General features: G+C 43.6%; 2 protein-coding genes and 1 long non-coding RNA gene across 4 annotated transcripts in view; 1 reads left to right on the top strand and 2 right to left on the bottom strand.

Annotated features, from left to right (window-relative positions):
• The window catches only part of LOC112644933 (zinc finger protein 420-like), an 87,836-nt gene that overhangs the window by 58,021 nt on the left and 14,120 nt on the right, over positions 1-15,695 (top strand).
• ZNF772 (zinc finger protein 772) lies at positions 4,777-10,765 on the bottom strand. Of its 2 annotated transcripts, XM_025423716.3 has the most exons (5): positions 10,521-10,765; positions 9,905-9,943; positions 8,333-8,459; positions 7,872-7,979; positions 4,777-7,252 (listed from the first exon to the last, which is right to left on the bottom strand). In XM_025423716.3, exons 1-5 carry the CDS (start codon positions 10,596-10,598, stop codon positions 6,108-6,110), a joined length of 1,497 nt encoding a protein of 498 aa, XP_025279501.1. In that variant the 5' UTR covers positions 10,599-10,765; the 3' UTR covers positions 4,777-6,107. The 2 variants fall into 2 exon arrangements, with proteins under 2 accessions (XP_025279501.1, XP_025279502.1); XM_025423717.3 differs by lacking the exon at positions 8,333-8,459 and having other exon boundaries at positions 10,521-10,761.
• Positions 13,217-15,613, bottom strand: LOC125753145 (uncharacterized). The gene is made up of 3 exons (XR_007404266.1): positions 15,096-15,613; positions 14,476-14,541; positions 13,217-13,589 (listed from the first exon to the last, which is right to left on the bottom strand). It is a non-coding gene; the product is annotated as an uncharacterized LOC125753145 (long non-coding RNA).

Below are 15,695 nucleotides of genomic sequence, written 5' to 3'. Positions count from 1 at the left end.
CAACAATGTGTCCTTACCTCCAATTGGAATAATGTTAAAAATGGTTCCTATATCCAAAATTTTTTAGATGCCATACTTCTGCCAGCTACTCTGGATATTAGTAAATTTTCTGGGCATTCCAGACCCAACTCCCTGGGGGCCAAAGCAACCCACCTCACTGGTATCTGTGCCACAAATGCTGCTCTCAAGGAAACGAATAGCCAAATTTTTGTCGTGGTTCAAAGGGATGTTCTCCAAAATGATAAATTTTGGGAAAATTGACAGGAGATACCCAGCAATTGGCAACAAAGGGGGAAAGACAATATTGGAAATATAATTGTTCCCTTAATAAAAAGAGATAACTTTGGTTTGGGACACATAACAATTCAGCCATATCAGAAGTTCTAAAATTTCCACTACTTACAAATGCATACACATTACAGGTGCCTGGGTGGCTCAGTAGGTTATTTGGTCAACTCTTGATGTTGGCTCAGGTCATGATCTCGGGGTCCTGTGATTGAGCCTCATGTCTGGCTCTACATTCAGTGGGGAGTCTGCTTGAGGATTCTTTCTCCCTCTCCCTCTGCCCATTTCTCCACCTGTGGGCTCTCTAAGTCAATCAATCTTAAAAAAAAAAAACCCAAATGCATACACATTAAACCATTTGTCTGAGAAAATGATAGCATTCATAAACCAATGTTGCTGAGGAACAGTTACTAAGTCCACAGAAGTACCTACCTCACTTGTCCCACCTGTTCAAAATATAGTCTTAGGTACCCGTCCATACTGACCCTGGGCATTTCAAATTACCCAACAGACTTCAGGTTTGGCAAATGGATTTCATACAGCTCACCCCATCTCATGGATTTAGATGTTTTAGTTATGGTTTGGGTTTTCTTACGGATCAAAGCTTTCCCTTGAAAATAGGCCAATGTCTCTTCTGTGACTGTTGGAAAAGATTATCCCTAGGGGCACCTGTATGGCTCAGTCAGTTGAGTTGCAACTTTTGGTTTCAGCTCAGGTCATCTCATGAGTTGTGGGATCAAGCCCCATGTCAGGCTCCATACCCAGCGAGGAATCTGCTTGAAGATTCTCTCCCTCTTTCTTTCCCACCCCTTCCAATATAAATAATTTTTTAAAAGATTTTATTTATTTATTCATGAGAGACACACAGAGAAAGAGAGAGGCAGAGACAAAGGCAGAGGGAGAAGCAGGCTCCATGCAGGGAGCCCAACATGGGACTCAATCCTGGGACCCCAGGATCACGCCCTGGGCCAAAGGCAGGCGCTAAACTGCCAAGCCACCCAGGGATCCCCATAAATAAATCTCTTTAAACAAAGATACTATCCCTATATGTGGAATCTCTCTCAAACTTCATAGTGATCAGAGAACCCATTTGAAATAGTGGTCAGGTATTTTGATGATTTTGTGCTGTTTTCCCAGTTTTTGCTTATCATCTTTAATCCTGTTAGCTAAATCCACTTAATGGCACTATTAAAACTCAATTGGCAAAACTTCTAGAGACTCTCAAATACCTTGGCCAAAAGCATGGCTGTTAATTCCTCTAAACCTCAGATCCACCCCCTAGGGAACTCACAGACTTTTACCCTTTGAGGTAGTCAAAGGACATTCAAAGCATTTGGCTCCAGCCTTCTTTGACTCACAGTTGATATTTATATTAAAGAGAAGTATGCTGGGCAGCCCGGGTGGCTCAGTGGTTTAGTGCTGCCTTCAGTCCAGGGCCTGATCCTGGAGACCTGGGATCAAGTCCCATGTCAGGCTCCCTACATGGAGCCTGCTTCTCCCTCTGCCTGTGTCTTTGCCTGTGTTTCTCATGAATAAATAAATATTTTTAAAAAAGTTAACTATGCTTTGGTAGAGCAGTCTTCTCTCAGTGCGCTCCCAGGTGTTGTTGGAAAAGACACCTTCAGACTTATCAGCCTCACTGGAAAGGCCCTGGTCAGGAAGTGCTAAGCAATCCTTATGCCATCAAACTCCAGGGAACAGACCCTTGGGTTTCTGTAACACATCTAAAGAAAGCACCAAAACTTTGATTGGATCTGCACATCATTTGGTGACCTGAAAGTAAATTTCTTGGAATTGAAACAGACATCTGAAGACAGCTTTCCCAAGATGTGTAAAACAAACCCGTATACCTTTTTCACTGTAGCTGCTTCTTTTATGGAAAGACAGTACCCTGTCTGCATTTTTCCAAGCCCTTGCAAAAAGGGAAACATCTTTTGATTGTGGCCTTTCAGAAACAGCATCATTATCCTGGGTCAAGATAATTTTCATTTGCTTTTTCTGAGGGGCTAGAAGGTTCAGAATTCAGAAGTCTCATCTTAACTATTAACTGACTTTGGATTCATCTCTAAATTCATGGTCTCTGAATTTGCAATGTTATAGGCTGTATTAGCAATAACACATTTGCCTCCAAATAGTTTTTTTTTTCAAATAGTTTTTTGAGATAATACTGTTTTAAAACATCTTTGAAGTTTTGTTGTCTTGCAAAAAGTTCATCAGCTGTTGCTTCATGTTTATACCTGCACTGTGTCCTCCCAAATGGTTCACTCTATTGTGCTCTTGCAGTATTCACTAGTCTGTTTTCATGGTAACTTTTAACAAACATTTCCAAGAGAAATACATCACTCCAGGTTTGCCTTCATAGGGAGAACCTTTCTCCCCTAAATTGGGGTAAGTGCCACTAAATATTTCGTTTGACTTTCAGACTTAGGGTCCTTGTTTAGAACCATCATACAATTTGGAGTTATGTTACTTCTGATGTGTACATAATTGTTTTGTATTTTGTTGACTGTTGAGGGTTTATTATTATTATTAAATGACCACTCAATAAGGTGATGCTGGCTTGATGCTTCAATAATCTGTTTCTCCCTCGTAACTGTCCTTATTTCTCAAATGTCGCCTTAAGTGGTTTCCACTTGCAACACACTTTCCTTCCAATGTGGGGCATGACGACCTTCCCAGTACTGAGGGACTAAACCAGTAAGTTTTTTTCCCCCTAGAGTGAGCATTGGTGGTTTGTGTCATTCAAGGAGTTCATTTTATTTAAGTAGTCAAACTATTCTATCCCCTACAGTGAGCATTGGTGGTTGTGTCATTCAAGAAGTTCATTTTATTTAAATAGTCAAACTATTCTTATTTTAGTACCTGTAGAGTCTTTACTGATGCCACCTCTCTTATTCTTGTTAATCTTAAAAATAAAACTGCCAGTTATTTTACCAGCAAAAAATGGGTTTATTTGGGAATAGCTGAGATTTGCAAGCAAGTTTTAGCAAAACCATAGGCAAGTCCAGAAAACAAAGGTGAGGAATGCTCTTTTATAGAGGGAAAAGGAAGTTGAGAAGTCCACTGGAGTAACTAGGAGTTGTAACTATAGTGCTTTCTCATTGGCTGGGTTATTGCTAGAGGAGGAAGAAATCTTCCTTCCTCCTGCTGGGATAAAAAGAACTCCTACTAAAGATCTACATCCACAATCAAAATTAAATTTGTAATTATAAATCTTCCCCTAAAATAAAACCTCAGGCCCAATTACTTCACTGGTGATTTCTACAAAACAATAATGAAACAATAACGAATTCTTCACAAACTGTTTCACAAAATTAAAAATCAGGGAATACTTAACCAACTTATTGTGTAAAGCCAGCATTATGGTGATACCAACTAAACCCAGGAGGGGTTTAAGGAAAATTAGAGATTACATCCCTCATGAGTACAGATGCAAAAAAAAAAAAAAAAAAAAGTAAGTACAGTACATAAAAAAGAATTCAGGATGACCAAATAGGGCTCACCTTAGAAATGTAAGGTTAACATTTTAAAACTAGTCAATGTCATTCATTAAAAGACCAAAAATGTAAAGAAAAAAAAAAACCCTATGATTGTGGAAACTACTATCCAAGATCCTCTTAGAAATCCCTACCTTCTTGTATTGTCAGTTGTGGAGCCCTCTTCTTTATTTTTTAAAATATTTTATTTATTTATTCATAGAGATGCAGAGAGAGAGAGAGAGGCAGAGACACAGGCAGAGGGAGAAGCAGGCTCCATGCAGGGAGCCGGACGTGGGACTCGATCCCAGGACTCCAGGATCACGCCCTGGGCTGCAGGCCGCGCTAAACCGCTGTGCCACTGGGGCTGCCCAGTCCTCTTCCACTTTATACTGGGATTAGTCTGTACTACTCACAGGATAAGTCAGGAATGTTAACACATCACTTCCAGGTAAAGTTTTTAACAGACACCATGGCTTTGTTTTTTTGTGAGCTCTCTATTGGATCACTTGATTTAGAACTCTTTCTCTAGGGATCCCTGGGTGGCGCAGCGGTTTGGCGCCTGCCTTTGGCCCAGGGCGCGATCCTGGAGACCTGGGATCAAATCCCACGTCGGGCTCCCGGTGCATGGAGCCTGCTTCTCCCTCTGTCTATGTCTCTGCCTCTCTCTCTCTGTGACTATCATAAAAAAAAAAAAAAAAAAAAGAACTCTTTCTCTAAAAATGGAACTTTCAGCAAAAGTATGAATGCAAACGAATGAACTACTGATGCATGTAAAACTGATGAATCACAAGGCAATTATGCAGTTAAAACCAGATATATAACAGTATATATTAAAGTGTTACCTGTGTACATAAATCCTTCCATATACATAAAATTCTGGGAAATGCAACAAAAATCTACAGTTAAAAAGCAAGATGAGTGGCTGCCTGGGAATGGGTAAGGGGAGGAGGGATTATAAGGCAATTCAGAAAACTTGGCTTCACAAACATGTATTAAAACTTATCAAACTGTATACTATAAATATGTGCAGTTTATTGCAGAAAATGTTTAAATTGCTCAGACAGGGACTGTAGCCATAAAAGAGACACAAATACGGGAATCCTGAGAATTTCTGTAAACCTGCATACCAAAGCCATAGTGATAGAAACATATGTGCATTTACCTGTATAAAAGTCACATTCTCTACAGTATGTTCCCAACTCCCAATTCATCAGTATCTCTGTGCCTATTATGATTCCTAACTATCTTTTTAGGGGACAGTGACGTCTGCCTACTAAATAATAGATTTCAGGGGCATCGGCAAGTCCTGGGGGCAGGATGTGTGTGTCAAGTTCCCATAAAGAGAATATGGGAATATGAAACATCCCTCTGGAACAAGGGAACCAATTCATACCACTCCCAGATACACCAGAGGTTGTCACAACTGCCCACTGCTCAGGGTGACCTTGATCACACAAAAAACCTTGGCATACAGGCCAAAAGATTAGGCCTGGCAATCTGGGCCTAATTCATAGGAGTCCTTGAGCAGTAATGCAAGTTAGGCTAAAATGAGAGTTGTTCCTTGCCATTCTGCTAATACCACGGAGAAACATTTGAACTCTCACAAAAGTTGTTCCTTTCTTCACGCTGGCAGCGCCCAACTCTCTTCTCAATACAACCCACAGAGCGAACAGAATCCTCCAAATTAAAGGTAGTTTAAAACTAAGGCATTTGTTGCAAAAACAGAAAAAGATGAGATGGCAATTTTCAAAGTAGGGGACTTGGAGGCTGAACGAATCCATCATGAGCACAAAATGAGACCAACAAAATCAGTTCAAGTCCATGAAAAATGGAAATCTTCTCTATAAGTAACCAGCAGAAAGAAAAAAAAATTGCAACCTTCTAACCAAAACTGGGTCATGTCCATGCTTAAACCAGTTGGAGGAGAAGGCAGGAAAGAGTGAGGATTTTTAATGGGCTCTAGGTACTGATGATTCCCTCTAGGGAAGGGAGGAGAAGCAGATGTCTGGCTATTAGAACATGTTGGGATGACTTATGCACAATGTGGGACTCTGCCATTCCATACATAGCTTGTTTTTTGTTTGTTTGTTTGTTTTTGTTGTTGTTGTTGTTTTTCAGAGACACTGGCAGTGACAGAATTCTGGCAAGGCTCCTGGTGAGGTTACAAAGTGCAACACTGCACCAGAAAGATTCCCACATAGCTGGCATTCAGAAGTCTCAACAGAGTGGATGTTTAAATGCAGGAGGTTCAACTTCTGGCTGATGGCTACTCACAAAGGCTAATCTCACAGCTTCTGTCAGTCACTATGTTGAACAAGGAAATATGGTATATTACCGGCCATCCTAAGGCCTTTCTCCAGTGTGAACTTTCCAATGTCGGATGAGAGAAGCTCTTTGCCTGAAGGCCTTCCCACACTCACTGCACTTATATGGCCTTTCTCCAGTGTGAATTCTATGATGCTGAACAAGTACATGTTTGTGGCTAAAGGCTTTTCCACAGTCGTTGCACACGTAAGGCTTTTCACCATTGTGAACTCTCTGGTGTGCAATAAGGTCAGAACTCTGGCTAAAGAACTTCCCACATGCAATGCACTCATAGGGCCTTGCCCCAGTATGAACACTCCAGTGTTTAATGAGTCTGTATTTGTGACCAAAGTATTTCCCACATTCACTGCATTCATAAGGCCTTTCTCCAGTGTGGATACTCTCATGCTGAACAAGTGTGGATTTGTGGCTATAGGCTTTCCCACATTCACTGCACTTGTAAGGCCTTGCTCCAGTGTGGACTCTCTGGTGTACAATAAGGTTGGAACTGTGATTGAAAACTTTCCCACATATGCCACATTCATATGGCATTTCTCCAGTGTGGATTCTCTGGTGCTGAGCAAGTATGGGTTTGCGGCTGAAGGTTTTCCCACATTCGCTGCACTCATAAGGCCTTTCTCCAGTGTGGACTCTCTGATGCTGGACAAGTGAGTCTTTGCGGCTGAAGGTTTTCCCACATTCGCTGCACTCATAATGCCTCTGTCCACTGTGAAAGGCATCCACACATTTGGCATTACTGTTTCGCTTCCACTTACTATGAGAGGGATGGTGCTGGAAAATGCTTGAGCTAGTTGGCAAGTCCTTATAACCTTTCCCTGGCATAAAAGGCATCTCCAATGGTTTGACAGGGCAGCTGTTCACAAGTAAGGTGCTGCCCTTATCCCCTCTGAAGGGTTCCTCTCCATTGTGCTGCTTCTGGTAGTGAAGGTTTGCATTGAACCAGAATTGTTTCCCACATGCCCCACACATGTATGATTTCTGACCAGGGTGTGCTCCCTGGTGCTCAGCCAAGTACAAAATGTCTTTCAAGACCAGGCCACAGGTCTCACAGGGGTGGGCCTTCTGGGTAGCAGGACCTGTCTTGGGAGTCTTGATCTGTGACATTCCCACAGAAATGTTCTGCTTAAAAGCTATCTCCTCACCCTCTGTTCCATGCCAACAACCTGAAAGCAGACAAATGCTGGTGAAGTACAAATTGACACTGATGGAAGGGGTAGCCTCATTATAAATGTGTGTCTAACAGAAATAAGATCTAGGTCATAGGACTGCTGTCAGAACAAGAGGCCCAAATTCAAGTTGAGTAAAGGGCTGCTATGCAGTAGTTGACATCTAAAGATCATAGAATGTAAGAGTCCTTAAAAAAATTAAAAAATAAAGGAATGGAAGAGGCTTTGACTAGGAGAGGACACAAATGTGGGGTACAGCCCAGAAAGAATATTTCAGGATGTCAGTGAGGCTTTTGCTGCTGGGGACAGGTGAGAGCTGTGTCTACTGAATAGCTACCACTGAACAGTTGGTATTTAAGAACTATTTGGAGTATGTGCACATCTTATAACACACTAAGTATAGGCCAATGTTGAGGAGCACTGCAGCAGGAGCAATGGAGAGGAACAGGTCAGATATGGAGGCAGAGGTGGGGAACATCCAGAGGCCAAAGGTCAGAGCATAAATGACAAGTGTGTACATGGCAAAGTAAAGTGTGGGGAGAGAGATTAGGGAATGACAGGAACCCAGCCCCAACATCACATCCTTCCCCATTCCCATTCCCCAGGTCATACCCACCCTGAGTGTCTCTGGTCCTGGCTGGAGTAACATCTGCCCAGTCAGATCCCCAGGGCTTGCTGCCCAGCTCCAGTGAAGCAAATCCATGGGACATGGAAGATTCATATCCTAAAGATAAGACAAGACAGGTAAATGGCCAGCACTAGCCTGGGTAACCCACCCCTCAGAGAAGAAAACTATGTATTATAAAAATAACCTCAAAGAAGGGTCTTGGATGAATAGTTCATGGTCTCAACAAGTAGTAACCAAAATGGTCCCTGCAATTCCTGACCCATGCAGGCCACTAGAAACATCAGCTAGAGGAGGTGGCACAAATTAGGGCACAGAGGTACATGGATCTGAACAGAGGCTTCCAGTCCGGGAGAAGACAAGCTCTGATTCAGGAAGGGCTGGACTGCCCTTGGGAAATAGGGGAGAGGAAGAGCCCAGTACAGGACCCTGGGGTGGGTGTGAGGCCTTACCCAAAGAGGCCATAAGTGCCAAGTTCTCCAGCATCACATCACGGTACAGGAGCCTCTGAGCCTCATCAAGGAGCCCCCACTCCTCCGGGGAGAAGTATACAGCCACGTCCTCAAAGTTCACCTGCCCCTGTCCCAATGGAGAGATCCGAGTCCATGAGAAGCCTCTCTCCCAAGGACACCCATCCAGGCCTCCACAGATCTCCCCCCTGCATTCCTTCCTACCTAATTTCTCAATTCAGAGGAAACACAGAGACTAGGTGCCAAAGGTGTCTGCTCTCTCCTAATCGTCCCTTTGATTACTGTGCCCACTAACAGCAACAACAGGCAGGTGGTGCCTCAGAGAGGCACCATCTAAGCTCTGGGCCTGGCCTGCAGGGCTGCACTGTACCCCGCCTCCACCCCTTCCTGCCAGCCAGTTCTCCTGGGGTTGCTAAGATCATGCTACCAGACAACCAAAGTTGGGCTCATCTTTATCCTTTAAGTCCCTGATACCAGGACCCAGAAGCCATCAGTCCATGCTACTTTCCATGTACACAGTATTCTTTTGGATCATACTGTGTCTCACAACTCTGGTCCCCCACCCAGTCCTTGGCCTTCCACCATCACCTTCCTAACTCAGTAACTGCACTGTCATTGTGATGTGTATATTCTTCCTCCTAATCCAACCTGTACACCATTTTCTACTTTGTGGTTGTCGTCACCATGAACCCCTCCACAGAAGTCCAGTCCTGTGTCCAGCAGCTCACTTATCACTTCCATTCACTGTTCTCTGGAACAACTTAGACATGAGCAACAAATAAAATCTTGTTATCCAACCTGACTTCTCTGTCTCAGGTGATGGAGCATCTACCCTTCCAGCTGATAAGGGCTAAAACCTCGGGTTTTTCTCTCTCACACACATTTAAAAGAAGAAAAAAAAAATCTGACCTAACACTTCTTCATTCTACACATCTCCCCTCTGGCCCATCCATCACTATGAGTCACCTGGAATCTTTTTTTTTTTTTTTTTTTTTTTTTTTAGTCACCTGGAATTTTGAAGCAGCCTCCTCCTGGTCTCCTTGTCTATATTATTATATCCTTTACCCTCACCACACACAGTCCATTCTCCACTTGGCATCCAGAGGGGTCCTGTTAAAACCTGAATCAGATCACCTCCCTCCTCTGCTTGGTACCCACATGGCTACACAATCCTCAGAACAGAGACACAGCTTGTCAGCTGTCCACTCCAGACCTGACTCCTGTCCACCTGTTCCTGATTCCTATCACACATGGGGGAGAACTGTTGTTTCTTGAAAACTTCTATCTCAGTCTCTCCTCCAAGTATTTGCACATATTGGTTCCTGTACCTGGAAAAACTGTCCACATCATACTCCAGCAGTTACCCAAAACGGGAATCCTTCCATATAACCCCTGGCCTGAACTCAAAACCCTGGGCTGAGGCTCTCTCCAGGTTCCTCAGAATCAAGAGCTGGGAGAGTATACGTAGAGTGTTGTATGATCCCACAATCCTGGAGACCATTGGGGGTGAGGGTGGGAGTGGGATGGATGAGAGCACAGGTGCCCTTCCCTCACCTGTGCAGGGCCCATAATTACTTCCGAGTTCATCCGAACCTGTAAGAAGAGGAAGATTGTGAGAGACAAACAACCACGAAGGAGCTCATGCCTATCCCCTACTCCTGCCCGGCCACAAAGACCCGGGGCTGACTGGCTCACCTCTGTGCCTCGGTCTCTAGGGCCACCTAACAGCTGTGTTACCTTGGACTAAGGCTTTCTGTGCTTCACCGTCTTCATCATCTAACCTCCACCCCAAGTTTGTTCCAGAAGCAGTCCCTCTTCGTTAGCTGCCGGCACGCGCACCACGAAGGCACAACTGCTCAGGCTGACACTGCAGGTGTGACTCCTCTTCACACATCCTCTGACCCTTTCACACACCTATGACTCCGGAGTTCCCAAATGCTCGGTCAGTGTCGCCCTCCCTCCGCCCCCAGCCTTTGCATACGCCCGTCCCTCCGCCTTCCACAACGTCCTTCCACACCCCACCACAACGGCTGTCAGATATGGGACCCAATAGGAGCGTCCTGCTGCCTGGACACAGAGGCCGGAGCTGTGGGGGCCTGAGGCGGCCCTCATTCGAGACTCTGTGTTCAGAAACGGAGGCCGCGGGGGGACTCGAGGGCGCGGCACCCACCTGCGCCAGGTCTTTCAGAGCCGCCGCCGCCACCGGAACCTGCGGACCGGGGAAGGCGCGCTGATGGGAAGGGGTCATTAACGGCCAGTGGGCCCGCCTCTGTTTAGAAGACAACGCCCCCTCTCGCGTTTGCTCTCTCCTGTCACTCAGGCCTGACACGGTGATCTGAAGTCTGACCTGGCGGGCTAATCCAAAAGCAAACAAAATGTCCGCTCAAGAAGGGAACGGAAATCCCTCCCTGACGTCTCCCGCACCAACGGAAACGCCCCTCTATCGGGCCTTCATTAACCCAGCATCGCGGAGAATCCTGGGTAATGTAGTTTCCTCAGCAACCACGTTTGGAGAAGGCTATCTGAGCCACCGCGGGAGGATAGGCCCCCGCGTTAACTGGCGGCGCCTAGAAATTGCGTCTTGAGGATTAGGCGGAGCTTCCCTCTCCCTTAAATCATCTGTTCCCGTATTTCCGACCAGTGTAGTCTGTACCAAGTTACAGAAATGTTTAGAGATTTATTTCAGGACTCTTTACGCCGAGAATGCTCACCAAAAATTCGATAGACGCATCATATGCTTATGCCACTCAGATTTTTATAGCTGGAGGCTAATAAATATTGCTATCAAATAAACTTGTAGCCTGCAGCTCTAGAGTTAGTTTTGTGAGACTCAGCATTGAGGGTCAGGACCAAGAAAGAAAAGACAACAGACACCTAGAAGATGTGGAACATGGAGACGGATGTTAAGCACTGCTAAAGCACATGGGCAATGTTTGTGTCTGTGGTTACCTCAGAAATCATTCCCCCTGCCAGTATAATAAGTGATTGTGTAGAACACAGTGGTAATACTTTCTTAAAAGATCATATTTCATACTCTCTATACAGCGATGTATTCAATTCCTTATATTCCTTATATTCCTTGTGTGTTACAAATGTCTGAGAGAAAGGTGATATACCAAATGTCATTTGGGAGTCAGGAGGGCAATAAAAACAGATTCTATATAGAAGAAATAGACACGAATTTAATTTTCTATGCATAGTGAAAATGTCTCTTAAGAAAGTGTGACATAAGACTATTTGAAGCCCAAAATTTTTTTTTCCAAAATTATTAATTTAATGGAAAACAAACCCATAGAAAATAAAATTCTAAACAAAATATTCAAGTCCAAAGAAGTCTGATCCCAGATGAAAAGTTGCAATGAGAGAAGGAATTAAGATTGAGAGAGAGGTACAGCTTTTGATTAAAATAAAATAAATAGGGACTCCTGGATGGCTCAGTGGTTGAGCGTCTGCCTTTGGTTCAGGTCGTGATCCCAGGTCCTGGGATAGAGTCCCACATCGGGCTCCCTACGGGGAGCCTGCTTCTCCCTCTGTGTGTGTCTCTGCCTCTCTCTCTGTGTCTCTCATGAATAAATAAATAAAATCTTAAAAAATAAAATAAATGTTCAGTATCTATATATGATATCTATCTATCTATCTATCTATCTATCTATGGAATTAAAATGATGGAATTGATATGCCAATGTTGGGGTTTGGAGTGAAAGGTCAAAAAAAATTATTGAGACATTGCCAGTGCAAAAATGTGATTAAAATTAAAGCATGGGGGCAGAAGCTGTGGGCAGAAAGAGTTACACTGGGGTTGTGAGGAGTGACTGAAAGCCTAAGTCCTTAAGGAAACTGGAAGGAAGATTTCCAGGATCTTGAGGGACTGTCCCCTTGATGGGCTAGCTGTTGTTAGGAAAAGGTTGTTTAGTACCACATAGTAAAACCTTAGTCATGAGACCCTTTAAATGTATATCAGTGGGCCATATGCTTGGAGGATGAGTGCTAACATATATCTTGGTGGGGTAGAAATAAAGGAAGTTTCCAAAGGAATTTTTTTTCCAAAGGAATTTTTATATGCTTTTACCTTCAAGTAAATTCTACCTCTAGGAGTGGGGCTCAAACTCACAACCCCGAAGTCAAGAGTCACACATTCTACTGACTGAACTAGCCAGGCATCCCTAGTATTTTTGTATGTTAAAGGAGACTTACAGGATCTTGGAGGTTGAGATAATATTAAGTTAAGATTGTCTTTTGCCCTTAGCAAAGTATTAACATTGAGGCAGTTGAGTTCCTAGAGGAAGGTCACTGCCTGTCCCAAGGACTTGTCAATGAGCTTTAAGTTGTAGGGAAAGTTTCCTTTTTCTTTTTCCTTTCTTCTCTCCATCAGAATTCCCAAGCATTTTATCAGACAACATCCATTGAGAGAAGGCTAGTTGCTTAATGTGCTAAATCCCTTATATTTGAAATGGGAAGTAAATGTATTTATAACTCTGTTAACTTTAAAAATAGAAGCTGCCAGGGATCCCTGGGTGGCGCAGCGGTTTGGCGCCTGCCTTTGGCCCAGGGCGCGATCCTGGAGACCCGGGATCGAGTCCCACATCAGGCTCCCGGTGCATGGAGCCTGCTTCTCCCTCTGCCTGTGTCTCTGCCTCTCTCTCTCTCTCTCTCTGTGACTATCATAAATAAATAAAAAAAAATTAAAAAAAAATAGAAGCTGCCAGATATTTTACCAGCAAAAGATGGGTCTATTTGGGAAAAGAGAATTGCAATTCAGGACAAACACGCTACAGCAAAACCATAGGCAAGTCTGGGGAACAAAGGAGAGGCACAATTCTCTATTTTTTAAATATTTTATTTATTTATTCATGAGACACACACAGAGAGAGGCAGAGACACAAGCAGAGGGAGAAGCAGGATCCCCGCGGGGAGCCTGACGTGGGACTGGATCCCAGGACCCCGGGATCACAACCTGAACTGGAGGCAGACGCTCAACCACTGAGCCACCCAGGCATCCCGAGGCACAATTCTTTAAGGAGAAAAGGGGGAAGTTGGGAAGGCTGTTATGAACTACAAGTCCATTGCCGTAAACTGGGAGTTCAAAGCAATGTGGCTTTGCATTGGTGGACCTGTTGCCTGGAGAGGAGGTGTGAAGAAAGCGTTTCTTCCTGTGTCCGGAGTAGTAGAGTAGTATCAATATGCAAGATCTTGTCCAGGTAAGGTCAAGTCCAACTCTTCCTGTTGGGTCTGCAATTGACTGCAATTGGGAGGGAATGAGCGCTTCTCCTGCAGAAACCTCCTAATTCCATTTTAGTGAGACTTCTCATTACTAATTTTCACAACTTGAATGTATTAAATACATGTTTGTGATTTTTAGTTTAAATATAATAAATAGAATCAGAGTGTATACTCTTCAGACTAGAAGAGGACAAATTTGGAATACAACTTGTTGACCAAGAAAGAATTCACTGAAGGGCAGTGCCGTGGCGCAGCGGTTTAGCGCCGCCTGCAGCCTGGGGTATGATCCTGGAGACCTGGGATCGAGTCCCAAATCAGGCTTCCTGCATGGAGCCTGCTTCTCCCTCTGCCTCTCTCTCTCTCTCTCTCTCTCTCTCTCTAAATAAATAAATAAATAAATAAATAAATAATCTTAAAAAAAAAGAAAGAATTCACTGAAAATTAAAGCAAACAGACTCTTACGTGGGCAATTAGAATTGCAATTCAGGAGACACAGATTCAGGTAGAAACCTGGATAGTGTTCTGAGGAAGACAAGGAAGGGGGCAGAGTTATAAAGATAAAAGTTAAAGAGTGCAGTTTCCCATTTTTCTGTTGCATACCCGATGTCTCAGTGATTGACTTTGCTGTGCATCAGGTAGACAGACTTGGGTCAGGTTACACCCTGAAGTCCTGCACAGTCAACATGAAGTAGACTGGGATATGTAGCTTATGCTCTCTGCTATATGGCTTCCCTTCAGGTGAGTGGAGGCCTCTTTCTTCTTTTTGAAGTAAACAAAATACTAACAGCTTTCCAGAATGGAACTGTAGATTTCACCCAGGAGTAGCAGTTGTTGAGTCCTACTGACTATATCCCAGAGTCTGCTAAAATTATTCAAAGTATCTAAGCTTTGTTCAATGTACCTACCTGTCTTGCTTGTGTCTTCCGATGGGAACCCCAATAAAGACTCTGGACCATGTCAGGTGTTTCAGCCTGTTGAGATCATCCATTTGTTTATTATTGTGACATAAACTATCTAAATAGCTTTTCCTCTTTCTTTTTTAAAAAACTGTCATACATTCAGTTGAGTGTTAATAAGATGTACAAATCATGTTTTTTCTTTAATAAAGTCCACACCTAGGGATGCCTGGGTAGCTCAGCGGTTGAGTGTCTGCAGGGATCGAGTCCTGCATTGTGATTCCCATGGGGGAGCCTGCTTCCTCTGCCTATGTCTCTGCCTCTGTCTCTCTCATAAATAAATAAATTAAACTAAAAAAAAATAATGACCATACCTATAAAACTATCACCCAGTGTAAAACAGAACTCTGGTCCCTAGAGTTCACCTGATATTTTAATAATCATACTCTTAATGTCTTTACAGTTTTACCACTTATGTATATTTCCTTAAATGGTAGTCTATAGTCACATGCTACATTGCGGCCTAATCTAAATAACTAATGCCACTTGGGTCTCTATCATTTCATGTTCTCAACTCCAATACTGATGTACCACCTCCTTTCCAGAATCAGCTAGTACTTAATACCTACTTCCAGAAAAATCCCAGGAAAGAGTGAATGCTTCATCATCTTTTATTCTCATGAGTTGTTCAAAAGCAGTGGTGGATTTAGTCATTACTCAGCCTACAGATAAAAAGGACAGAAGAATTGGGGAACCGGAAGACTGACACGAAATAAATGAAGCCAGTGGTAAGGGAGGTACTGGGAGAAAACATACTAAAGTGGTGGCATTTCTTTTATCAATGCTTCCTGGTATCAACAGTCCAGCATCCTTCCTACCTGCAGGGAGTTTGCTTTGTATATGGGAATGAAAGGGCAGTGGGAATACTAAGTAAAAAGGGATGACGGGGAGAAATCTAGGAGTGAGAGGCATGTTGGCTTTTAAGTTTGAGGCCCACTGTCCTACTTGAACACCAATGCTGGGCCCTTAAAAGGGAAAGGGCACAGATATGTGGGATGAGGGAGAAAGGTGAACAGTTGGGATCCCTATCTCCCCACCTACATTCAGAACTGCATCATTTTTCCTCACATATCAGACATTGATTCACCACTGCTGTCTGATATTTGGCAGCCCCTTAGCAAGGGAAATTTGGTAACGGACAATTAGTTCAATCCAAGGAAGCCGCTTTA

This window comes from Canis lupus, chromosome 1 (genome assembly GCF_003254725.2).
Source record: "Canis lupus dingo isolate Sandy chromosome 1, ASM325472v2, whole genome shotgun sequence".
Classification (NCBI taxonomy): domain Eukaryota; kingdom Metazoa; phylum Chordata; class Mammalia; order Carnivora; family Canidae; genus Canis; species Canis lupus.
Note: the sequence above shows the minus strand (reverse complement) of the source record. Positions and strands in the feature narration are given on the sequence as shown.